At 38.2% G+C, this 27,440-nt stretch overlaps 1 protein-coding gene across 2 annotated transcripts in view; it reads right to left on the bottom strand.

Annotated features, from left to right (window-relative positions):
• RNF130 (ring finger protein 130) overlaps positions 1-27,440 on the bottom strand; it is a 100,039-nt gene that overhangs the window by 53,028 nt on the left and 19,571 nt on the right. For both annotated transcript variants that reach the window (XM_068536519.1, XM_068536518.1), the window contains exon 2: positions 17,780-17,974. In XM_068536519.1, the coding sequence (XP_068392620.1) occupies positions 17,780-17,974 (195 nt within the window). The remainder of the gene's footprint in view (positions 1-17,779; positions 17,975-27,440) is intronic.

Below are 27,440 nucleotides of genomic sequence, written 5' to 3'. Positions count from 1 at the left end.
TAAAAAGTTTTATGAAAAGTTTAACCCAATGGAACATATACCTTTGTATAACCTCATTCAAAACTGTGCCAGTCATTTCATCAGAATTTATCAGCAGTTTATCAGAATACTGATTAAAAATCCAAAAACAGAAAGAAAACTGCAAAATTAAAGCAAGCAACAAAGTTAACATCTAATTATCTTTCTGAAGTAAGAGTTCTGATCAGTAAGTCAGAAAAAAAATCATAAAACGATGCTAAACCATTTAAAATTTCCATTTAGAAACCTTAAGTGCTTTTAAAATGTTGTTCAACAGGCAATGATCTGCAGTATAAGATACCAGGTATGGCTATAAAGTAACTGAGACGGATCCCACAAACAACACATGACAATCAGTCTCATTGCTTTATAATCACACCAGGTACAAATGGTTTTAGAAATCAGTTCTGAGGCTCCCTCTTGAAGACTCAAGCTGGAAAAGGAGCTGGGAAAGCTGCACAGGTAGCCAAGGGAACCAATCCATGTAATTTCATTCATTCAAACAACACTAAATGAGCACCACCTAATTTCAATTGGAAGGCTGTTTGGGAGAAGAAGCATTTAATTATTTCAACCATCCCTTCAACAGTAGTTACTGAGCATATCCTATCATCAAGGCTCCTTAATGTTCACTTTGCAAAGAGAGTGGAAAATTACCTGCTGTGAAATAGTAGAAAAGATACATATTGGTCTCTGTCCCTGGCTCCTGGGACAAAGCTCCTAAAACCCCTGCAATTTCCTAAGTGACAGCACTAGGAGCATCTTTTGTTCTAATATAATATTAGGTCTTTGACCTTGGTTCCTGACACAGAGCTCCTAAAACCCTTGGAATTCCCTGGGTGATGGGAGTGTCTTTTGTTCTAATGAGGTAAATCTTGGTGGGCTCCTGGATAGCTGCAGGATGGGGGCAGGTCACCAGAGAGACCAAGCCATGATGAGAAGCTTGGACCTTTCAGCCCCACCCCCCAATCCTCTGGGGAGGGAGAGGGACTAGAGACTTGAAGCCTGCATACAAATGCCAAAGTATGGAGGTCAGAGGGTGTCCACGTTGGTGAACACATGGAGGTGGTGAGAGGATGGCATGCCAGAGAGCCCCTTCTCACACACCTTGCCCTATGTTATGTTTTCACCTGTATTCTTTATTATATCCTTTATAATGAATCAGTAAATTAAGTTTTCCCCTGAGTTCTGTGAGCCATTCTAACAAATTTTTGGACCGGAGGAGGGGGTTGTGGGAACCTCAACTTACAGCTGGTGGGTCAGAAGTACTGGTGACAACGTGGGACTTGCAACTGGCTTCTGAAGCAGTGGCGTGGGGGGTGGGATGTCTTGTGGGACTGAGCCCTTAACTTGTGGGATCTGATGCTAACCCCAGGCAGATAGTGTCAGAATCAAATTGAATTACAGACACCCAGCTAGTGTTGCTGAAAATTGCTTGGTATAGGGAAAACCCCACAAACATTTGGTGACCAAAGTGTCGGAAGTGAAGTTTTCTGTGTGAGTAGTAAAAGAGACACACACAGGAGTGCTTTTTCCTTTACACCTGCTCTTGATTACATGAAAACTGCATCTGCTCTCAAAGGGCAAAGGACAATTCTAAAGGGACTAGAGAGAGGAGCCAAACACCGGTGGTCTCATAATGTTACTACAATGGAGGAGACTGGGAAGAGTGACAGGAAAGGAGACTAAAACACTGCTGGTCAAACAAAGTGAAAAATAATTACAGCAGATCATCAGAATACCAGCAACGGCATTAGTCTCAACCCTTTTAGGTCGTAAATCCCTTGGAGAATCTGATGGTAGGGCACCCCCTTCTAATTTCAGGAGAGGTTCACAGACTTCCTCATTCCCCACCCATAAAGGTGATCTGGGCTCAAAGACCTTAATTTAAGGATTGCCTCAGACACTTGACTTTTAAAGACTGTGAAGCCTTGGCCCAGCTTCTGGGGTGGGGTGGGGTGGGGTGGGGGGAGGATATTAATGCCAGAGAATATGTAAGCTCAGGATAAAATTAGGGTTAGATCAAGTAGTGACTGATAAAGAGTTAAGAACTAGTTAGACTGTAACGATGTGAACATTCAAGGAAAGATGACAAATATTTGGAACATTCATCCCCACTCTCACATCTGAAGCCCTTGGCAAACAATGCTAATAAATCATGAATATGGCCTCAGAATCCCATGCATTTCAACATGCCCAGCAGCCAGGATTAATTTGCCAGAGATGTCGATTAAGTAAAAACCTAGTTGTGATACCTGATTTCACCTACTTTACTGAAAACTTTCTCCACTGCTATTCTTTAATGTGAATCTGTTTCCTCTGCTTGAGTATGGCTACTTTAATATACAATTCTATTCTTTCTTCTTCTATTTTGAGAATTTTCAAGCCTACAGTATAGTTTCAATACTGTATGAACACTCATGCACTTTTTTATTTAGATTTGTCAACTGGTAACACTTCACTTTTTCTGTGTGTATTTATTTTGGCTGAACCAATTGAGAGTAAGTTGCAAACATCATGACATTTCCTTCTTAAATACTTCAGCATTATCTCCTAAGAACAAGGACACAGTTCATTTATCATACTCAAGAAACTGAACTCTGATATGACATTTTTCTGCAACATACTGTCCACATTCAAAATACTTCTGACTGATTCTAATAATGACTCTCAGAACTGTTTAGGTTAGTTGAGTACCCAGTACCTAATCAGGCCTTGTGGGCACTGTGCTTAGTTGTCTCTTCTTGTTAGTCTCTTCTGACCTAAAACAGGTTCCTCAGTCCCTTTTGGTCGTTCACGACATTAACCTTTTTGATGAGTCCAGGCAATATGTTTAAAAAATGTCCCTCAACCTGGATTTGTCTGATTGTTTCCTCACGATTAGATCTCCAAAGTAAACATTTTTGGTAGGAATGCTACACAGGTGACGTTATGTCCTTCTAGCGTGCTACATCAGGAAGCATATGTCGGGTTTTACCTTTATTGATGAAGGCGAATTTTATCACTTGGCTAATAAGCTTTCATTCAACGCTCTGAGCACCCACTAATGCCCACCTGAATCAGTTACTACAATAGTGTTTGCAAAATGGTGATTTTTCTAACACTATGATTTCTTCTACATTTTGTAAAGTGGTTCTGTACTCAATATTCTTCTACTTATCTTTATCTCCTACTCAATAAACAGAACTTCTGGGTTGGCATTTTTTCTGTAAAAAAGAGTCCCCCTCGCTGCAACACCTAGCACTTCTATTTTTTAATGGGAAAAAAGGGTAAGTGAAAAAATATGGTAATACTGCTATAATCCTGACTACAAAATCAATTTTCAGGGGCCAAAAAATGAACCTCAGAATTAACCTCCTTTGGGCTGTGAAGTCAGAATGTCTAAGTTCAAATTGCAGCATGATACTTAACCTCTCTGAACTTCAGTTTCTTCTTTCAAAAAATGATATTACCTGCAGGCTTCATGGCCGATGCTCAGTAAATGCTACAGTTTACTGAGCTTATTCTACTTGTATTATTATTACTCATGGAAAGCAGAGGAAGGCATTCTTTGGAGGAAACCACAAAGCCCCCACCACAACATTTTGGAACTCCTATTCTAATTTCTCCCACCACCTTGGGAAACACTCAGGTATCTGCTGACCAACACAATCCTCCTGGCTTCCGAGAGGATTTGAGCTTCAGCTCAGGGAGTCCCCGCAGTTGGGAAGTATCAGAAATCACCAGCCTCTCCCCTCAACTGCCTTCGTCACCCCGCTCCTGAGAATGACTCTCAGGGCAAGCCCAATTCAGCCAGGCAGCTGATACTTTAACTCTAGAAAGGCAGATACAGGAAAAGAGCAAATGAACTGTTTGAGGCACCAGGCCACAAGTGGAGAAAGTGCTTTTACTATAAGCCCTTTCACTTTTGTACTATAAGCTTACCTGCAAAATCCCATTTAGCAGAGGTTTTATGCCTTAATAGATGAACTTGTTTGTTAAGCTCAAATCAGCTGCCAATGTTTTAAGGAATTTTAAAGCTCTTAAATAATTTTAGGAAATTTCCCATAAAAAATAGCTCAGGGGAATGCTGCATTCCCACATTAAGTGTCTGCAATGATACTTTTATAACTTCTGATAGTGGCATCAGTTATTCCTATAGAATTCAATGACCTCTTTATCTGTAAAGCAGAACACCATATATTGTAAGTGAAAGAGATTAAAATTTCTTTAAAGGTCTAGAATGGCTGCTGCTGAAGGAACAGGCAGGTGTAGGTCAGGGATTTTCTGTACTAACCTACCAGTCACATTGCACAGACTGGCTGAGCCCTGTGTGCTTGTGTCTCAATGAATCCGCTCACTTATGATCTGAGGGCTTCTCTTAACTCTCACTTCCACTGACTTAAGTCCTTCTCAGATGTTACTCTATAATACTTCCACTTCTTCAAACGTAGTATTCACTTGTCTCTTAACTGACCCCTTAAAGAATTCAAGGGAGAAAAAAAGATGTTACATTCTTTTATGAAATGAATACAGCAGTAATTCTGATCAATGTGGATGACAGGTTATATCAATTATAGATCTCCTGCTGAGATTTGTCAGTGGTTTTTCTAAAACACATCTGTCATGTCATTCCTCTGTTCAAAGACTTTCATGTGTCCCTTCTATCAGCTAAATAAAATTCAAACTCCTTGACATTCAGGGCATTTTGGGAGGCAAATGGACCTAAAGGTAACTGACAGTCATGTGATGGTAGACACTTCTTAACCAAATGAAGCTGTCAAAGTGACTGAAATAGTGGCTCGTGATCTAAGTAGAATGCAAGTGTGAAGTGTGGAGGGGATAACTGGGAGAAAACAGAGAGAGAGCCCAAGGAACAGGAAGCTTCAACAAACCCAAATGGCAGGAGAGGGAGAGAAAGAGAAGCAACAGTTGGAGAACAGGACACTGGAGTTGAGACTCCAGAGATATAAAAATTCCAGGAGATAATGAGGCCTAGGTTCCTGGTGAGGTGGAATGGTCAAAGGATCAGAGTTAAGAATTTTAGGTTTGGGTGTTCACTCTCCACAAGGATTCTGAAGTTGGCCAGGATGATGGCAGGACCATGTGTGGGTAAGTCAGCAGGAGTCAAGGCCTCTGAGAAGTGACAGGCAGCGAAGTAAATGACTGTGATAAAGGAGGGACACAGGGTGTGGAGCAAGAGAATGAAAGGTGAAGTTTTGTCATTGTGGAAGTGCACTGGTTTGAAAGCAGCTGTACTGATTCAAGAAAATGCCAGCACCATGGGTATACAGCTGATGCCCACAAGGTTCACAACACTGACTAACTTGAAATTGTGCTGAAGTTTGAATCTAAACCTCCTGCCCCGAGGCTGATATACAGGAGCTCCATGTGTGAGCCACCGAACGATTCCAGAGTTGCTTGATAATTCCTGATGATCCTCAACTGTAGTTTGTCCTCAAAAAGAACAAGGGTCTACTGAATCCTTGTTCTTTTATTCCTTGAGTAGGAAGTTCTTCAACCTCACACAAGCGGAGCAAAGGCTCAATGCCCAGCACTCAAATGTCAGTTTCTTTTCTTCTTATACTATCTCCTGCCTATATGCGCTCATCAGGTAATCTCTGCATCATAAAAAAGAAAAGATGGCAGGAGCAAAGACCAGCATGGAAAAGAAAGCCACTTTCTTCCTTCATGTAGAGAGGCAGAAAGGTAGGAAAGTAATTAGGAAGACATCACCAGACACTAAGAGAGTCATCAAATCTTTTAGTTAGAAGAGTTCTTAGGGGTCATCTTCAACATAATGCAGGAACACCCTATAAATTACTGACTCTTTTAGGTAACTGGTTCTATCCATGGGTAGTTTTAAGTATTAGAAAGGTCTTTTTTATAACTAAAATCTTGATTCCTAAATGCCCATTCATGGCTCTTGGTTCTCTTCTCTGGAGAAGCACCACTGAATAAACTGTATTTCACTTACTGATGGTGTGAAATACCATCAACTGTAAGGTACATCGTCACTGTATCCTGTCAATAAACTGTAAGATGCCATCAAATACAAGAAACACCTTCTAGAATCAATGAAAATTCCTCTTCTACACAACAGTCCTTCTGATAGTTAAAGACATCTTCCCTGGGGCTCCAGCTCAGTCTTTTCTCCATACTAATTATTCACAAAGTCCCAAATTATTCTTTTTTAAAAAAGATTTTTTAAGGAATCTAACATTTACAAGTTAGAAATATCATATAAAAACCTTTCCCACCACCTTGGGAAACAAACCATTCAAGAGTAAGTTACTGGCATGATGCCACATCACCCCCAAATATTTAGTGTGTATTCTACAAACAAAAAACCATTTATAAACAGAGTACAACCATCAAAATCAGGAAATTAACACTGATACATTACTAATCTGAGAGTCTATTCAATTTACTCAATTTCCCAATAATGTCCTTTATAGCGGCCCAGATGAGAGCCATGCATTGCATTTAACTGTCATGTCTCATTAGTCTCCATCAGTCTGGAATAGTCTCTCAGACTTTGCTTGATGTTCACAACCTTGACACTTTTGAAGTCTACAGCCCAGTTATTTTGTAGAATGTCCCTCATTCTGGATTTATCTGGTGTTTCCTTGTGGCTAAACTCAGGTCATATACCTCTGGCAGTAACATCACAGAAGTGATGCTGTGCTCTTTTCAGTGAATACTCTCAGGTGGCACAGTTTTGATATATCCCATTACTGGTGACGTTCACTTTGATCATTTCGTAAAATAGATGTCCTCCAGGCATTTCCACTGTGAAGTTACTCTTTTTCCCCTAGTAATTATTAAATATTCTGTAGGGAGGTATTTCGAGACCAGGTTAAGTATTCCATTCCTCATCAAACTTTCAACTTATTTTACTTTTTAGATCAGTATGAAGTCACAGTTACTATTTTTTTTTTTACTTAATTGTCTAAAATACTATCATTATTCATTTTGATGCTCAAATTCCAAACTGTGTTTGATAAAACACGTTTATAGACTTTTTCCATCCTGTTCTTTTTTTGGACATCATTTTTCAATGTCTTTTTCAATTCTTTCAACAAAGAATGAATACTTCCAATATCAAGAGCAGTATGAGACTAACGTCTTCCTTCATCTGAATATTATGTTCACAGGGATACAGGCCAAGCCTTCAATATATTTTTTTAGCAGCCATGGCACATGTTAGCATATGCTGAGCTTACGTGATTGAAGGTTCCCAGCTGTCCTCCATTTGAACTGTTACTTAAGCCACGTCTCCACAAAACCTTGTTACTTTTTTTTAACCCATTTGCAGGCTGACCTAATGAATACTTTCTTTTTGTTGTTATATGTTCCAAGATCCACCTAGTTTTGTGTCATTTTCAAGTTAAGATACTTATATTTATGTTTTCTTACAAGTTTTTTTTCAATTTAAAAAAATTTTATTGAAGTATAGTTGATTTACAATGTTGTGTTAATTTCTTCTGTATAGCAAAGTGATTCAGCTATATGTACACATATTCTTTTTCATTCTTTTCCATTATGGTTTATCACAGGATACTGAATATAGTTCCCTGTGCTATACAGTAGTAGGACCTTGTTGTTTATCCATCCTATATATAATAGTTTGCATCTACTAATCCCAAACTCCCAATCCTTCCCTCCTCCATACCCCCTCCCCCTTGGCAACCACAAGTCTGTTCTCTGTCTCTGTTTCGTAGATACGTTCATTTGTGACATATTTTAGTTTACACGTGTAAGTGATATCATATGGTATTTGTCTTTCTCTTTCTGACTTACTTCCCTTAGTATGTTAATCTCTAGATCCGTCAATGTTTCTATAAATGGCGTTATTTCATTCTTTTTTATGGCCAAGTAATATTCCATTGTATATATATACCACATCTTCTTTATCCATTCACCTGTTGATGGAAATTTAGGTTGTTTCCATGTCTTGGCTATTGTGAATAGTGCTGCTATGAACATAGGGGTGCAGGTATCTTTTTGAATTATAGTTTTGTCTTTATATATGCCCAGGAGTGGGGCTGCTGGATCATATGGCAACTCTGTTTTTAGTTTTTTGAGGAACCTCCATACTGTTTTCCATAGTGGCTGCACCAATTTACATTCCCACCAGCAGTGTAAGAGGGTCCCCTTTTCTCCACACCCTCTCCAGCATTTATTATTTGTAAACTTTTTAATGATGGCCATCTGACCAGTGTGAAGTGGTACCTCATTGTAGTTTTGATTTGCATTTCTTTAATAATTAGTGATGCTCTTGCACTGTTGGTGGGAATGTAAATTGATACAGCCACTATGGAGAACGGTATGGAGGTTCCTTAAAAAACTACAAATAGAACTACCATACGACCCAGCAATCCCACTACTGGGCATATACCCTGAGAAAACCATAGTTCAAAAAGAGTCATGTACCAAAATGTTCATTGCAGCTCTATTTACAATAGCCAGGACATGGAAGCAACCTAAATGTCCATCGACAGATGAATGGATAAAGAAGATGTGGCACATATATACAATGGAATATTACTCAGCCATAAAAAGAAATGAAATGGAGGTATTTGTAATGAGGTGGATGGAGTTAGAGTCTGTCATACAGAGTGAAGTAAGTCAGAAAGAGAAAAACAAATACAGTATGCTAACACATATATACGGAATCTAAGAAAAAAAAAAAAGGCCATGAAGAACCTAGTGGCAAGACGGGAATAAAGACACAGACCTACTAGAGAATGGACTTGAGGATATGGGGAGGGGGTGGGGTGAGATGTGACAGGGTAAGAGAGTGTCATGGACATATATACACTACCAAATGTAAAATAGATAGCTAGTGGGAAGCAGCCACATAGCACAGGGAGATCAGCTCGGTGCTGTGTGACCACCTAGAGGGGTGGGATGGGGAGGGTGGGAGGGAGGGAGATGCAAGAGGGAAGAGATATGGGAACATATTGTATGTGTATAACTGATTCACTTTGTTATAAAGCAGAAGCTAACACACCATTGTAAGGCAATTATACTTCAATAAAGATGTTTAAAAAAAAAAAAATTAGTGATGGTGAGCATCTTTTCATGTGCCTAGTGGCCATCTGTATGTCTTTTCTGGAGAAATGTCTCTTTAGGTCTTCTGCTCATTTTTCGATTGGGTTGTTTGTCTTTTGATATTGAGCTATATGAGCTGTTTGTATATTTTGGAAATTAAGCCATTGTCAGTTGAACCACTTGCAAATATTTTCTCCCAGTCTATAGGTTGTCTTTCCGTTTTGTTTATGGTTTCCTTAGCTGTGTAAAAGCTTATAAGTTTGATTAGGTACAAGTTCTTGATAAAAAATTTTTAATGAGTGGAGAAAGAAAAGTTAAGTACACAGTTAGGCATTCCAGCCAGGGAAGATTTAAGTTGAGAAGAAAGTAATTTACATTAGCTTTCACACCAAGCACCAGCACTCCAAAGGCCTTACAATATGTTACTTATGTTTAAGAACTTCTAAGTCTGAGAGCTCAGTGAACTGAACAATTAAGAAAATGGATGGTGGTTGGTGTCAGCCAGGTTTCTCGCTTTTGGAGTGGGAGTTTACAGATAAGCAAAGAGAGAAAACTAGAATGATCTACGTAATGTAATGGATTAGAATGTAATGGATTAGAGTTGGAGACCTAAGTATGAACTTATTCTTAGCTTAATATAGATACAAATGGTTATATGTAGAAATACTTATAGATATGTGCATATACAGGTATTAGTATACACACATATATTTCCTTGCTCTGTCAACTGGGAAGGCCCAGAAGCAACAGAACCTTAGTAGTAACAAGTATACCTAATACCCAGAGCCTGGTTTCTAATATCATTCGCCAATAAATGGAAACTAGGGTTCCTCGGAGAAATGGCTGATTTTAGGACTGGGACAGGAAACATATACAAGATGATCCTGGAGCTTCTTACAGCACCAGAGAAGAAGGCAGTGCTCAAAAAAGCAAAACAAACAAAAAACCAACACCCATGGTAATGGCAACATGTCAAAGGACACAGGAGTCAACTGAAAGAACTCTCAATGGCCAAAGCTGAAATAATTTGAGCAAAAAAATAAGCAAAGTAACACTGTATTACAATACAAAGTATAAAATAAATATCCATGAGTCCATACTGATACATATAAATGACTGAATAAATTAATAAATAGAGAAGAGATGAATCATCCAGATGAAATAATTCCAAGTAAATATGTAATACTTTACCCTAAGGAGGGGAAGCCTAACTCCCCACTCCTTAAGTGTGGGCTGTGCACAATGACCTCCTGAAGAGTGTTGCATGGAAGAGAGAAAAGAGAAACTTTATTTATTTAGTTATTTTATTTTATTATTATAATTTTTTTGGGCTGCATCAGGTCTTCGTTGTGGCACACAGGATCTTTTCGTTGTGGCACGCGGGCTTCTCTCTAGTTGTGGCATGCGGCCTCCAGAGCGCGTGGGCTCTGTAGTTGCAGCACACAGGCTCTCTAGTTGTGGCGTGTGGGCTCAGTAGTTGCGGCATGTGGGCTTAGTTGCCCCACGGCATGTGGGATCTTAGATTCCCGACCAGGGATCGAACCTGCATCCCCTGCACTGGAAGGCGGATTCTTAACCAGTGGACCACTAAAGAAGTCCTAAAAGAGAAACTTTATAGTGGAGAAGCCTGACAAACAGCCAGGTGGTCAAGGTCAATATCAACAGTGATCACTCATACTGGTAGTACATGATATGATATGATGAGAATGACACATTACCTCTGTGGTCTTCCTCCCCAAACCCATATCCTCAGTCTAATCATAAGAAAAACAAACAAATCCCACTGAAGGACATTCTACAAAATACCTGAACAGTAGTCCTCAAAAAACTGTCATAACCAAGAGGAGCCTAAGGAGACATAATGACCAAATGTAATGTGATATCCTGGATGGGATCCTGGAACTAAAAAAGGACATTAGATAAAAACTAAAGAAATCTCAATAAAGTATGGACTTCAGTTAATAATAATGTACCAATATTGGTTCATTAATTATAACAAATGTACCATACTGAAGTAAGATGTTAATAATAAGAGAAACTGGGTGCAGGGTCTATGGGAATTATTTGTACTATCTTTGCAATTTTTCTGTAAATGTAAATCTGTTCTAAAAGGTTTATTTTTAAAAAGAGTCTTTCTATAAAAGGGAACAACTCATCAGAAAAAAAGGAGGCTAGAAAACAAACAACACTTTTAAAGTGCTGAAACCCAGAATTCTGTACCTATGTCCTTGAAAAGTGATGGCAAAAAAAGACACTTTCAGGTAAATGAATGATGAGAGAATTCATCACAGCAGATCTGCACTGCAAGAAATGATTAAAAAAATTATCTGTATTGAAAGGGAAATGACACCAGATGGAACTTGTAACTGTAGAAAGAAAAAAAGAACACCAGAAATGCTTATATGTGAGTAAATATAAAAGCCTATCACTTTTCCCTTCATCAGTTTTTCTGTTCCCATTACCCTCACCAACAAAGGATCTCTTTTCATTCCTCCTCTAAAGGCTCTGTAGACTTAGAATTTGACAGTAGGTAGAAAAGCCCTCCTAGGGAGAGTCTGTCTAGAAACTCTGGGGGATTTTACACTGTTACAAACATGGAGGGGTGCTTCTGGCATTTAGTAGGCATGGGCCTGGGAGGCTAAACATTCTGTAACTACAAAGGGACAGTTCTGCAGAACAAAGAATTATCCTGCCCCGATATGCTTCACATCCCACCCCCTGAAAAACCTGAATTGAGGAGCACTGTAAGGCATCAATTAAGGGGTAAGGTAGCCTCACCAGACCTCTGACACATGCAGCCAGGCTGCATCATCTTCCTTAGCAGCTGTGCCTTAATTGAGCTTGCAACTGTAAATCCAGGTCATCATCATATGAACAGCTACCAAGTAAAAAATGTCTTTTGTCCTGTAACCTATGAAACTGATTTCTAAGCCAGTATTCTAAACCCCTAGCAGATCCTTTATATTATTTTAGCTTCTTCCTCTTCTGTTGCTGGAGAGGAAAGGATAAGCACACGCAAGATAAAAAGGCAAATCAAGGGGCTTCCCTGGTGGCGCAGTGGTTAAGAATCCACCTGCCAATGCAGGGGACCACAGGTTCGAGCCCTGGTCCGGGAAGATCCCACATGCCGCGGAGCAACTAAGCCCGTGAGCCACAACTACTGAAGCCCGCGAGCCTAGAGCCCGTGCTCCGCAACAAGAGAAGCCACCACAATGAGAAGCCCGCGCACCACAATGAAGAATAGCCCCCACTCGCCGCAACTAGAGAAAGCCCACGCAGCAACAAAGATCAAACTCAGCCAATAAATAAATAAATAAATTTAAAAAAGGCAAATCAAGTGATGAGTCCAAACAATTTACTCAGGATGCTGAGCCTGCAATGTCCGTGTTAGACAGGAAGCCTAGAAGATAAGTTGTCTTAAGTATCTGGCAGAGGGAGGGGCTCTCCACTTCCAGAGAAATAAAGGACAAATTTAGAGCTTATAAGAAAAGTTTTTAAACAGAATCATCAGCATTTTTTTAAAAAGCTGTTATTTTTTAAAAGCTACTGCTTATATGTTTCAGTGTCAGATTTTTCTTGATAATTATGAATTTTTGAAAAAGTGGATGGATCATATGGAAGATACAGAAGAGAGATATGCAAACTCAGGCAAAAAGATACAATTGACTCTATATCCTGCTATAGCAGTACATTTAAAATGCAAGCTCAACCTTTTCTGAGGTAATTAAATCCATATTCAATTAGAACCTAAAAACTTTAAACAGTTAAAACAATAGTATGACTATTATATTGATATTATGATGTATTATTATATATTAATAATATATATTATTAAAAGCCCATTTTCTTGATGGGCTTTAGAATAAAATAACAGATTGACACTAAGTGGCCCCAAATTATGGATATTTAAAGATATTTTGCAATATGTTTGTGATTCATCTTTATTTGTTTTCATAAAGTGTGAATTTTTACTATTCACAAAGTGATTTATTCTATATTTTACAAAGTATGTTTTTTTCTATTCACTGCTAGATAATAAATATAGAGCTATATATATATTTTTAAAGAGAATATGATGGAAAAAAGGTGAAGAGCTATTTAACTAATTCTATTCAACCAGCCAAAGAAACACTAAGCAGCATTTGATACTGCTAATTGACATAAAGATAGAAAAGCAACATTATTATTTGGTTACATGTTTATCTAAATTACCCCATCTTCCTATTAACAATGAAAAAAATGTCCACAGATTCTTACAGACATACAAATAAAACTATAAAAGAGATCTCCAATTTGACAACGATCTGACACAATTTATGACTGTTAAACAGTAAAGTCTCTATCAATTTTTAAAAACCAGGAAAAAAAATCCTTAACTTTCAGACAAATGTGCATTATTTTAAACTATCCAAGAGCCCATAACTTCCCCTTTATACTGCCACATATCTGTTCACTACAAAGAACTTATTCTGCCAACTAGAGGTAACAAATAAAACCACAAATTGAGCGGTCTTTCCTGTCAGTGATGTCATGGACACTGGGCCAGAAAAGATGTCCTTCAGTCACCAGATGAAGGGCATTCATTAGAACAAACATGAACAAGCTCCTGAAACATCATCAACAAGGCAAGAAAATGAAATACCTATACTTAACAATGTGGAATTTAAAAATTAGTTATAAAATATATCCTTAAATGGAAAGAAACCTTAACAAAGCTAAATGTCTTCATGAAATCATTTCAATGTAGCACATACTTATTTTGTTCAAGGTATTCTGCTGCCCACTGCAGAGAACAGAAAGGTAAGACACAAACTTTAACTTAAAGAAACCCGCAGTCTTCTCTCTACTGCCAGTCTAGTATGCAAATGATGACAACATAAAAGCAAAAGGACAGTACTGTCAAGAGGTACAAAAAGACACCGTGAAGACTGCAGGGGCCTTGGATAGTAAACTCACTGAGGGTGTGACCCAGGGGTCTTTTTTTCAACTCCTACCATTTTGTATTAGTTCATGTCACAATGCATAGCACAAAGGTTTCTTTTCTTAAATGAAGGGTGGATAGAATTGACATGAGAGCAAGGGAGGGCTAAAGCATGGATCTTTGGGTCTACCCCTTGAGATGTGGAGCTATATAGGTCACTGGGGGAATCTAGTGACTCTGATGGAAGGGTCCTTGAACCTCATGTAGAAACAGGAAAAGAAGGGGCTCTATGGAGGGAGAGAGAAGCAGTGACACATTAATGAGCCAGGAAAACAAGGGGTTCTCAGAGCATGAAGATTTTCTATGTTGTCGTCCTACATAATAGGGATTCATGGCCTTCCAGAGAATTAGATTTAGAGACGAAAAAGGTCTTCCCACACAGGAGGCAACGTGGCCTACATCACAGAGGAGGTCAGTGAAAAATCTGAGACTAAAACCTAGTTTTCTTGTCTTTACCTATTTCTCAAAGCAAGATCTGTGAGCCAGTGGCATTAGCCTCACCTAGAAACTTATTAAAAATACAGAATCTCAGGCTATACTCCAGACCTACTGAATCAGAATCTGCATTTTAACAAAATTGCCAGGGGATCCACACGCACATCAAAGTCTGAAGAGTATTCCAGAGCATGTATCTAGATGTGAAATTACTGGATCACAATGTGTGAGTTCTTTAATGTATCAGATGGTGCTAAATTTCTCTCCAAAGTATTGTTATCAGTCACTGTCTCACATTATTCTTTCTAATTTTCTGTGTATCTAATTACAACATAAAGCCATTTCCTATTGATCTTACATTCCATTTGCCTTACGAAAGTTCCATTTCCTAAGAATATATCCTCAAACTCTATCCCTAAATTTCCTTATTTGTGTTGTTATAAACTAAAATGTGATAAAAGTTACATGGTCAAATAAATTTAGGAAACCATAGGTTAATCAATTAAAACAAGTCTTTAAGACTTCTCAGAGACCTCATTATGTTTATTAGGATAAAAGTGGAATACTTTTCAAGCATTTTCCAAAACTTATTTTATCATTTACCTTTTTTCTCCATGGGTCCTCTGTGGATACACTAACATCTCAAGGAACACAGATGGGAAATCTATGTTAATTTATAGAGAATTTCCTCCTTTTTAAAACAAAAATCATTTAAAAAATTCAATACCCTCTCTAATAATCCCCAGATCTTCTCATACTTAAAAGACTCTCATTCTTGCTACTTCTCTGTGGTTCTGTGTATGTAAAATAACATCACAGAGAAAGAAAAATACATTCTGCTCAGCTGAATTTCTCCCTATTCATTTTTCATGTTTTCAGTAAGAAGAAATCAGTAAGGTCCAAAATTTCAAATAGTTTTTCTTACCTCTAAGGCAGCTGAGGAGAGCAAACTGTCACCTGCTCTGAGACCTAAGCAGAAAAACCAGTCTTTTTTAAAAAAAAATTTTATTGGGGTATAGTTGATTTACAATGTTGTGTTAGTTTCAGGTGTACAGCAAAGTGAATCAGTTATACATATACATATATCCACTGTTTTTTAGATTCTTTTCCCATATAGGCCATTACAGAGTATTAAGTAGAGTTCCCTGTGCCATACAGTAAGTCTTTATTAGTTATCTATTTTATATATAGTAGTGTGTATATGTCAATCCCAATCTTCCAATTTATCCCCCCACCTTACCCCCTGGTAACCAAAAGTTTAAAAAACCAGTCTTGAATCCAGTGTTCCCACACAAGATGTCCTGCAAAATCAGACTGACCCTTAATTTCCTTTTGGTTTCCCTGAAGAAATGAAAAGTGATCTCTGGATAGTGAAAATCACACGTTCTTTCTATTTTATTCTTTATAACTTTTCTTTAGTTTCAGTTTTTCTACAATGAGCATGTGTTACTTTTGCAATTACAAAAAAAAATTTTGGTTCTAAAACGCTTAATTTGAAGGGAAGAAAACAAGTCAGAGCAATAAAATTTAAATCCGTCTGCATTATCCTATCAAGATACACACAAAAGTATCAATGACCCTCAATTAGGGTGAGATCTTTGCAAGATAACTGTCTAAAATCGATTATGTGAATATTAACTACATGATTAAAATGTTAATTCTTGGGCTTCTTGGGTGGCACAGTGGTTAAGAATTCGCCTGCCAATGCAGGGGACAGGGGTTCGAGCCCTGGTCCAGGAAGATCCCACATGCCGTGGAGCAACTAAGCCTGTGTGCTACAACTGAGCCTGTGCTCTAGAGCCTGCGAACCACAGCTACTGAAGCCCGCGCGCCTGGAGCCCGTGCTCCACAACGAGAAGCCACCACAATGAGAAGCCCGCGCACTGCAATGAAGAGTAGCCCCTGTTCGCTGCAACTAGAGAAAGTCCGCACGTAGCAACGAAGACCCAACGTAGCCAAAAAAAAAAAAAGTTAATTCTTTAAATAAGTCATTAACCTTTAAAATTTTTATGAATGCGGAATGAAAGTTTATCTAGGTTTCAACTTTAAATGAGTGAACTGGTGAACTGAAAGAACACCAAAAAACCTTTGTCTAAGCCTCTCTTCTGCTGGCCTTTGCCTGCTTCAGTCTCCTGGTCTGTAAGTGGGAAAGTACCTGTACCATACATGGTTATGGTGAGGATTGGCTATGAAAATATATAAAAAAGGGGCTCCTCTACATCATATGTCATCAGAGAAACATAAATTAAAACAACCTATTACAACGGCCAAGATACAAAAACTGATAACACTAAATGCTGGTGAGGATGTGGAGCAACAGGAACTCTCATTCACTGCTGGTGGGAATACAAAATGGTACAGCCACTCTGGAAGACAGTTTGACTGTTTCCTACAAAACTAAACATCCTCTTACCATACAACTCAGCAATCATGCTCCTTGGTATTTATCCAGGGGAGCTGGAAACTTATGACCACACAAAAACCTGCACACAGATGTTTATAGTGGCTTTATTCATAATTGCCAAAACCTGGTAGCAACCAAGATGTCCTTCAGTAGGTGACTTGATAAACTGTGGTACATCCAGACAATGGAATATTATTCAGCACTCAAAAGAAATGAGCTATCAAGTCATGAAAAGACATGGAGGAAACCTAAATGCATATTACTAAATGAAAAAAGCCAGTCTGAAAAAAGCCCAGGTTTTGCTGGGAACATAAAATTGCTCTAAAAAATAAATTCTATTAAAACCCAAAAAAGCTCATAGCCATATAGTGCCTGCCATATATACAGCAGTGCTCAATAAATTGCAACTACTGTTATTAAAACAGGTACATTAGAAATATCCTAAATGCTTCCACAAGAAATGAAGAAATATTATTACTACTGTAATTATAATAATTACTAAGTCAGTTTCAACATTTATCCTGATAAGATAAAAAGCATCCTTCTCAAACAGGTAATCCTTAAGAATCCATGACATAACTTGGATGAATGATTCTAAATCTAATATATTATTTTTCAAAGTTATCAAGTAAAATGTAAAATGACTAAGGATTCAGTCACAGCCAGTTACTTAATAAGTGCAAGTTTTACAGGCTTTTATGGTCACTATTTAAGAAAAAGAAAAAAGTTCAACTAAAGGAAAAAAAGACATGCATCTCAACAAAGAAATGGCAATACCAAAAATAAATATAATCATTGAATTATGTTGGAAATGATATGGTTTGAGCAAGAGGTAGAATTCCTACCTATAAAGCAATCATTTCTCAGAAGAAAAACAAAATCTACAGTTTCCTTTTTTTGTTTACCTGGATGAGTCATGGTGACTGGCTCCTCTTTGGATTTATTATTGTATATGACTACAGCAACTGCATTGTGGAAAGCAGCCCGTGATATTTTCTCTTTAAAGGTGCAATTTCCCCTCTGCAGCAAGGCAATCCACTGTTTGATGTTAGGAGGGACAAAGAACCGTGTTTGAGGATCACAGCCCAGATGATCAGCAACTAAATAGATGAGAAAAGAAAAAGAAAACAGACATTAATTTTTTCAAGTAAATAAAATCAATCAAGTTTTCATCAAAGTGCTCAACTATTCTCTGGATACCATACAGCTCTAAAGCACTGCAAGCAGCTCACTGCCAGCAGAGCTATAAATACATCCACAAAGGACAATGCAATGAATCTGAATCTACATCTGCACAGGGAGAGAGATGCTTCATTAAAATGTTACCTGTAATGCAAATTAAAACCATGAAAAATTCTGTTTAACTTTATAGATTGACAAAAATATAAAAGACTGATAATATCCAATGTGGGCTGGTGAAGAGGAGGGAAAAAACGCAAACACAGAGAACCCCCCAGAAACCCAAGTGACTGAGCTACCCTGACTTCTGTAGTTACTCATCTCTTGATCCCCATCTCCCACCATCACCACAAGGAGACTGATTTTGCTTGGGGTAAATGAGGAAGCCAAACTAATCTTTGGTTCAGTTACCCAGCAGTCTTGTTGAAATTCAAGCATGCTTGAACAAATTTCTCAGTAAGTGTCAAAGGAAATTAGAAAAGTTCAGGCCTGTATTTGAAAGTTTAAATTAGCTAAAATAACATGAAACTAGAATTAAGATGTTATTCCTCTAATTTATATTTACTGGTAAATATTACCCTACAATTTCACATTAGGATACATATATTAACTTACTATATCCACTTGTCTAACAAGATACATAAAGACACCAAAACTATCCCTTGGGACAATAAATTACATGGTCATTGTCCTACATTTGGAGGGACAGTTTTTTCAAGTACATTTAAATTTGTACTTGAAGCTCATCAACTTCTGATCCTGCAAATATGGTAATCATAGATCAGGCACTCTTTGCAAATCTTAAAAAGCTGTCCCGGTTGCTCTTTCCACTCCTCATCCTCGCATTTATAACAGGTTAAAATGAAAAGGGAAGGGCAGTTCAGAAGGAGGAAAAAAGTCACAAATGTTATTTTGAAGACTGCAGGTAGGCAGTTCCAGAGGACAATGGGCCCAAGTCCTCCTGGAGCCGGTCGCCAGTACTTTGAGGGCTGAGAGGGAGGGAGGGAGAGGAACACAGCACAAAAGGGTAACACTAGAAGCAAATAAATAATGAAAATATTAAATAAATATTAATCAATAATAAAGTGTATAAAAAGACAACACCAGTGGGGAAATGTTTGCTTTCTACACCCCAGAAGCACACTGCTTAGCAAAAGAAATTCTCTTATTATTATGGTGATGGATGGCAATGAGAGCATATTTGCTACCAGAGGTCTCCTAATACACAGTAAGTGGGAGATAAATGATTTCACAATTCTCCATGATTGATATTGTCGACGACTATGACTCATCCTTTTCCTTAAACAGTTTCTGCATTCTGAAACTTTAGTCCTTTCTCAAATTAAACAGAGAGAAAAAAGCTTATGTAATGATTTTAGGAGTCAACTATTGAAAGACACAGTCAAGGCATCATGAAACTTCGAAATCCTGAAACAGACTGTTTACTTTCAGTAATATCTGTTTCACAGATAATTACGCTGTTTAAAAATATAAGCGTTTAGCCAATGTGTTATGATAACCTGTCTTGGGAAAATTTTCAAGAATATCTGAAGAGATCTGTATGCTTGTCTTCTGTGAAACATTCACTATTTTTCCTGTGACTTATCCTGTCCTCCCTATGATTTCTTACTCATTCACAGTGTAGTAAAGAGAAAACAACACAGTTATGGAAGCAGCAAGACCTGGGGTCCAAATTCTAGATCAATGATTTATTAGTCGAGCACTGTCACAGGTTCAATTTTCTGATCTTCCATTTCTACTAATTTATAAAGACTGTATGTGTCAATCCCAATCTTCCAATTTGGGATTGACACATACACACTACTGTATATAAGATAGATAACTAATAAGGACCTACTGTACAGCACAAGGAACTCTACTCAATACGCTGTAATGGCCTATATGGGAAAAGAATCTAAAAAAGAGTGGATACATGTATTTCTATTACAGATTCACTTTGCTGTACACCTGAAACTAACACAACACTGTAAATCAATTATACCCCAATTAAAAAAAAAACAGATTGAAATACAATTCTTACCTTACCAGAGTTATGTATGTGAAAAAGTCTATAATAATTCTTCTACCCTTGAGTGCTGAAAAAATTAACTTCCCTTCCCTTAGTTTTCTGGGTGCCATCCTATCTTGTCCTAGTGATCCAGCTTGGTGCCATGGGGATGTTCTACACAAATGTGTGTGAAGTCTACCCACAGCCCGGCAGCACACCTCCACTCCATACCTTTTGCTCCTAATAGCTACCACAGCCCAGCAGCATGCCTCCACCCCATATCCCTTGCTCCTAATAGCTACCACTCCGTTTCATTCTTTCTCCCTGATGCTCTGACAGTATCATTGTCCACTTAGAAGAACAGCAGTTTACTAATTGTCACAACGTCTAACACTGAAAAGACACACCGAGGGGAGCAACAACAGAGCAAAATCAAACACACTGAAGGAAAACTTTAAAATTCTCTTAAGGATTGCCCCGCCCACTAAGAACAGATTCTATGAACAACTGCATCATCAAAACAAATGCCAACAACAGACTGTATGAGCAAAAGAATGTTCCTGCTCCCCCAAATTTATCCAAATCATCATTCACAAAAGGTCTTTGAAAACATTTATATCAGTAAGAATATAATATGCAATAATAAGAAACTCCAGTTCTTGTTCAAGGAAGTAGTTATTCAGAAAAAGAAAATAAGGGGTTTTCATAATCACTTAGTACCACGGTATGCTTATTTTATCTATCTATTCTTTTCTGTAATTAAAAAATAACTTGAACAATGAAAATAATGTCAACAGCTCTAAAACAAATTCCCAAGAGGACTGATGACTGATTGTGATTAAGTGGCACTACTGTAAAATTTAATACCAGTTGCTCATACTTGAAGCAATTTATTAAGTGAAGACATGGTAGAATGGCATAAAAGATCTATGAACTAGTAAATTTTTTTTCATTAAAAGTCATAATGAAAATGTGAAATTATAGGTGATATAAAATATTAAAGTATTTTACAATTTTATTTGTCAATTATACCTCAGTAAATCTGGAAAAAAATTTTACATTACTGGAAAACTTCAGTTTTTTTCTGTAAGGCCTTTCCTGTTGAGTCCAGAAATAGTTACGAGACTTTTATTTATTCCTTGACAAGAACCAAACAATTCTGGACAGGAACAATTATGGAATCCTCATCTCAACGAATATTAGCTTAAATGCTCAGCAACGTACTAAATACCAAAGAAAAATACAATAGAACCAAACATCTTGGTCTTAAATGTTAAAGAACCACTAAATGTATTGAGGAGGCATGCCTGGCACAGAAATTAAATATCAGCAAGGTAGTTTAAAGTGCCAACACAGAGAGTGCTTAGAAATTTAGGAAAGGAAAAGAGCAACATAATGGTTAAGGTTTAGTGGAAGTTGGAGGCTAAAACACTTGAAAACTGCTCAAGCAGAAAGGAGGCGGGTGTACAAGACTAGCACAAGAACACAGAACAAAGATTAAGAGCCTCTCTCCAACTCTTGTGAAAATCAAATAAGATGATATATTGAAAGGCTGATACTAAATATTTGAATATTTAAAGGGCTCTCTGAGTGGATAAGTAAATAAATAAATAAAATCTCTCTTCCCTACCCCAGAGCAGCCTGAAGTTCTCCACTTTGATTAATTTCACTTAATAATTTCACCCCATTTCTTAAAAATGCAAACACCCCATCTGCTAAGTAGTGATGTCCACATTGTTGTGTGGGTGATGTTTCCTCCTGCGCCCTGAGAACTTGCAAGAGCCTTGTGGGGCTAGGGCACTTGATGGATGGTTGCTGGATTCCTTAGGCATGCAGCACGGGTACCCCAATGTGACTCTTGCTCTCAGAGGCTGCGTGTCTTGTTTCCTCCACCTTAAACGCCAATCCCACCACTCCTTTGCTGACCACCTCCTAAGCCTCAGGATTGTGCTAAAATATCTTCTCTGGAACGTCTTCCCAGTCTCCTAAGGCTGAGTTGGGTGCTTTATTCATGTTTCCATGGTACCCTGAGATTCCATTTATTTTAGCATTTATCACACTTTATTAGTAACTGGCTGTTTCTTCTGAGTCTCTCCTAAAGCATGAGATCTAGCATCTCCGCCAGTATCTCTGGCATACAGAAGACGCTTAACTTACCTGATGACGGGAGCAAGAGAAGAATGACAGAGGGAGATTAAGCAAGACCTGATATAAAGAAAAAGCTTGTGCCAAAGACCTCTCTGTTTCATGTGGTAATGTTCTGACAGGGGTAATGTTCTATCAGTTGTTTCCTACAAAAGAAGTAAAAATAAAAATGAGCCTAACTAGTTACCCTAAATTTAGATGTTTCCATTATCGGTACGTTCTGATTATTTGCTTTTCTGTTTTCACATTAATTATAATCTCTTTAATCTTTAGATTTCTTACTTCTACCTTGTCTTTATTTTCTGTTTGTTAAATTTTAGTTTTATGATTCAAAGGAAAAAATACAATTCTTTATTTTTGTTCCCAACTTTTTTTTTTAATTGAAGTATAATTGATTTACAATGTTGTACTAGTTTCAGGTGTACAGCAAAGTGATTCAGTTATATATATATATATATATGCGTGTGTGTGTGTACGTGTATGTATGTGTGTATATGTATATATATACATATATATATCCTTTTTCAGATTGTTTTCCATTATAGGTTATTAAAAGATACTGAATATAGTTCCCTGTGCTATACAGTAGGCCCTTGTTGTTTATTTTATATATAGTAGTGTGTATCTGTTAATCCCAAATTTCTTCCTCCTGCCCTTTCCCCTTTGGTAACCACAAGTTTGTTTTTCACCCAACTTCTTAATTTAATACATTCAGCTACTGGACTTAAGTATCTAGCTTTTGGGGCTTCCCTGGTGGCGCAGTGGTTGAGAATCTGCCTGCCAATGCAGGGGACATGGGTTCGAGCCCTGGTCTGGGAAGATCCCACATGCCGCGGAGCAACTAGGCCCGTGAGTCACAATTACTGAGCCTGCGCGTCTGGAGCCTGTGCTTCGCGACAAGAGAGGCCGCGATAATGAGAGGCCCACGCACCGCGATGAAGAGTGGCCCCCACTTGCCGCAACTAGGGAAAGCCCTCGCACAGAAACGAAGACCCAACACAGCCATAAATAAATAAATAAATAAATAAATAAATCCAAAGTTTAAAAAAAAAAGTATCTAGCTTTTATCCCTTCACACTTCCATGGATAAATTTACTTTCTTACTATTTCTACACTTTCACTTAAATCTAACAACTTATTTCTCTTTATAACTTATCTTTATCGGTTATTTAGTCTAGTTTAAAATGTTTACTCTTCCTTTTGTTTTAATTTTCTGTTAACTTATTTGTAAGTTTTAATTTTTCTCTTAACCTTGTATATACTTTTTAAAATCCCCCCCCACCCCATACTTCTGTTACATTTTTTTTCTGTTAGGATCTGTTATCATAATGGTCTGCAAAAATGATCTGGACCCTAGCCCTTCTTGATTTCTCAGGAACCTTGTATTAATGATCATTCCCTCTTTTTCTTTTTCCTCTCATTTAAACCTGCCTGTCTCTTCCATCTTAAAAATAAAGGAGAAGAAGAAAGAAAGATATCTCAAAAGATTCCCTTTTACTGCCACTGTTCTCAAGAGCTGCTTGTACCTGTGATTCTCATCTCCTCAGTATCCACCCATTCCTCATCACATTTTAATCTCTGCATCCAGCCACTCCACTAAAAGTGCTCTGATTAAAAGGCACCAATAACCTCGGTGTTGCTAAATCCCAGGACATGCCTAATCCTCTTCCAAACTGACCTTGCAGCAACATCTGTCCCAGCTGAGCACTCTTCTCTCTTGGCTCTCAGGACTCTCACCCTCCTAGCTTTCCTCTTCCTCCTCTTCCTTCACAGCCCTCCTTCCTAGTCTTCTTGACTGACTCCATTCCCTCCACATGAGCACTCAAACCACTTGGACGTAGGTCTAAGACTCTCCAGAGCTAGAATTCTCTCTATGTTGATGGCAGACTTTTTTTTACTGGAATAACGATGCTTACTAACATTTAATGCCAATCAGCCCTTTTCTGAGACACTATTTTTCAAATTTTACTTCTATAAATCCATAGTTTCCAATATATACAACTAAATCAGGATGCTAAGAATCAGGAGAAGAATACAGATAATTACACGCAGGGAAGAGATGGTCTTGCTTTGATGAGCTAACAGACATCCTTGAATGTCTTTACTGGTTCACACAGAAGGAGGCATAGGAGAGCACCTGTAGGCAGGTGTATGGACAGTCACTTTCTAATTTATTTGCTTCCTGGCAGCTTTGCCCCACTTCCAGGCAAGGCCATGGGATCACCTTGAGGTTTCAAATGGATTCTATCAGTTACCAAAAAAAACCCACCCCAAACCAAAACCAGAAACAGAAACCTAATTTAATTTGGGCATCACCTCTACACAGTCATATGCTTTAACTGACACCTACTTGAGAGCAAGCTTTAGGGGGGAGGGAGGCAGACAGATGACCTAAGATGAGGCAGACAGATGACCTAAGATGAGGCACACAGAAGTTAAATTACATATGAAGGAGAGGCCTTTTCTCTGTTTTCCACAGGATGTGAATAAGGAAACATGTGACTCCAGTTGTTGCCGGCAGTCATTTTGTGATAAAGAGGGGAACAATCTTAGGATAAAGTTAAAGCTATGATGGCAAAGGGACACTGAAAGGGACAAGATCCTTGGTAACACTGCTGAGCGCTGAATCTCTGAACCCTGAAAGCTGCCCTACCTTGGAGTTTCCAGTTCTGATACAGGATTAATGTCCTCCTTATCTGTAATCAATCTAAGCAGGAATTTGTTACTTGGAGCACTCACACTCCTCATGTGAGTCAAGCGGCAAAGGTCAAGACTGGGGCTTTATCCCTGCTGAGGGGCTCTCTTAATCCATCGGGATCCTTGGCAACTCAAGCCCACCAAGAAGATCAAATCATAAGAAGAAAGCTTCTTGGAAAAGTCCTTTGACACAGGGAGGCAGCTGTGAAGCCAATTCTTTGCCTCCCTCCCTCCCTTGAGGGGAGTGGTAGCTATTCAGGAGTGGAGAGCTTCACTTGAAGACTAACATTTAAAGCAAGGGTTCTTGACAAGGATACATGGGTAGAATCCAGGAGGCCAGGGAGATCGTCTTTACTTTCACTAAACGCTAACTGACATTTAGCATTTTCTTCATCTATAACTCTGTAACCAGTAGCAACTACATTAATTTTTGTTATCTCAAAATACTGGTAATTAAAGTTATTAAACCCACACCAAGAGCTTGTTACTTAATATGTTAATAAAGAATCACATCTACTACTATGTCACAAATATTTTAAATACGTTGATACCGTGTTTCAGTATACCTGGTTTCCTTTAATCCTATTTACTTTTGTACTGATCACTATCCTAAGAAGTCCATAGTTTTCTTTTTCACTAGACTGGAAAAGGAGTCTCAACTGCCAGGTTTAGTTTGTTTAATTTATATGATATATTTGTATCTGTTTCTATTACTTTACTTTGTTCTTATTATCCCTAAGCTTCTTTATACTCCCCCCACCCCCAACTTCTGAATGAATAAAGAAAAATTTTCTTTATTCCCCTCTTTTCTTCCATCTATATACTCAAGTTCTATTTTTTAGAAGTTACCCTTAAAAAATTAACATGCATACCTGATAAAAAGTTTACATTTAATCAAGGTCTCTATCTTCTTCCTAAATAACACAAGGCTCTTAAAAGGGCTACCATAACAAAATACTATAAACTTGGTGGTTTAAACAACAGAAACTTATTCTCTCACAGTTCTGAAGGCCAGAAGTCTTAAATCAAGGTTGTTGGCAGGGCCATCTTCCCTCTGAAGGTCCTAGTGGAGAATCCTTGCTTGCCTCTTTTGGCTTGGTAGCTCCAGGTGACCTTGGCTTGTGGCTGCATCACTCCAACCTCTGCCTCTGTCTTCACATGGCCTTCTCCTCTGTGTCTGTCTCTTCACTTCTGTCTCTTATAAAGACACTCATCATTGGATTTAGGACACACCTATGCAATCAAGGATGATCTCATCTAAAGATCTTTAATTTAATTACATCTGCAAAGACCTTTTTTCCAAATAACGTTTCCACATTCACAGGTTCCAAGGATTAGGACATGAATGTACTCCGGGGAGACTACCATTCACCCCCCCTTCAGAATGAGACTCCAACCACCACCTTTCATCATATGTGTAATTGCCCACTATGCAGTTCCACCTTGCTTTAATTATCCCCTCCCTAATATTCAACGTTTCATACAGTCAATGTTTGTTACACTTTACCTACAGATGCTTGTCAGTCCTTACATTAGTCAGGGTTCTCCAGAGGAACAGACCAGTAAGTTATTTGTGTGTGTATAAAGAGATTTATTTTGTAAGGAACTGGCTCATGCAATTACAGAGGCTGACAAGTCCCAAGATCTGCAGGGTAAGTCAGCAAGCTGGAGAATTGATGGTGGAGTTCCAGTCCAAAGGCTGGCAGGCATGAGACCCAGGGCGCGATGATGTTTCAGTTTAACTCCGAAGGCAGGAAAAAGCCAATGTCCAGTTTGTAGGCAGTCAGGCAAGAGGAATTCTCTCTTATTTGGAGGAGAATCAGCCCTTCTGTTTCATCCAGGCCTTCAAGTGACTGGATGAGGTCCACCCACAACAGGGAGGGCAATCTGCTTTAATCAGCTTTATTCAATCTATCAATTTATGTGTTAATGTCATCGAAAAATACCCTCACAGAAACACCCAGAATGATGTTTGACCAAATACCTGGGAACCCTGTGGCCCCGTGAAGGTGACACATAAAATTAATCATCACAGTACTCCTCACATCTCACTTTTCCCTTCTGTGTTTCCTCCTTCTTACTTATTCTACATCTTTTAGAAGTTCTTTCAATGAAGATCTGTTAAGGGTAAACTTGCTTTTTCGGGTAAACTTGTCTTTACACATCTGAAAACTTCTTTCACTTTCGCTCATTCTTGAATGATAAATTAGGGTAAAAAGTCTAGATTGTTATTATTCTGTCAGCACACTAAATATTCCATTGTCTTCTGCTTCTTATGTTGAGAAGAGGCTGAACAAAACATTTTAATTATGTAGGCTCTCAAATGTAACCTACTTTTTACTTTTGAATCTAATATTTTTAAGAAGTAAAATAAATATGATTAATCACCAATTCTTACCTTTTTGGTTATATTCTGAAGAAACAAACTTTTCACTACCCTTTCATATAGAATTTTAAAGGAGAAGGAAACAATAAAATATCTTCTGTACACCTAGAGTGCTGGATATATCAATCCACATTGCAAGAAGGGTCATACG

This window comes from Eschrichtius robustus, chromosome 2, assembly GCF_028021215.1.
Source record: "Eschrichtius robustus isolate mEscRob2 chromosome 2, mEscRob2.pri, whole genome shotgun sequence".
NCBI lineage: Eukaryota > Metazoa > Chordata > Mammalia > Artiodactyla > Eschrichtiidae > Eschrichtius > Eschrichtius robustus.
Note: the sequence above shows the minus strand (reverse complement) of the source record. Positions and strands in the feature narration are given on the sequence as shown.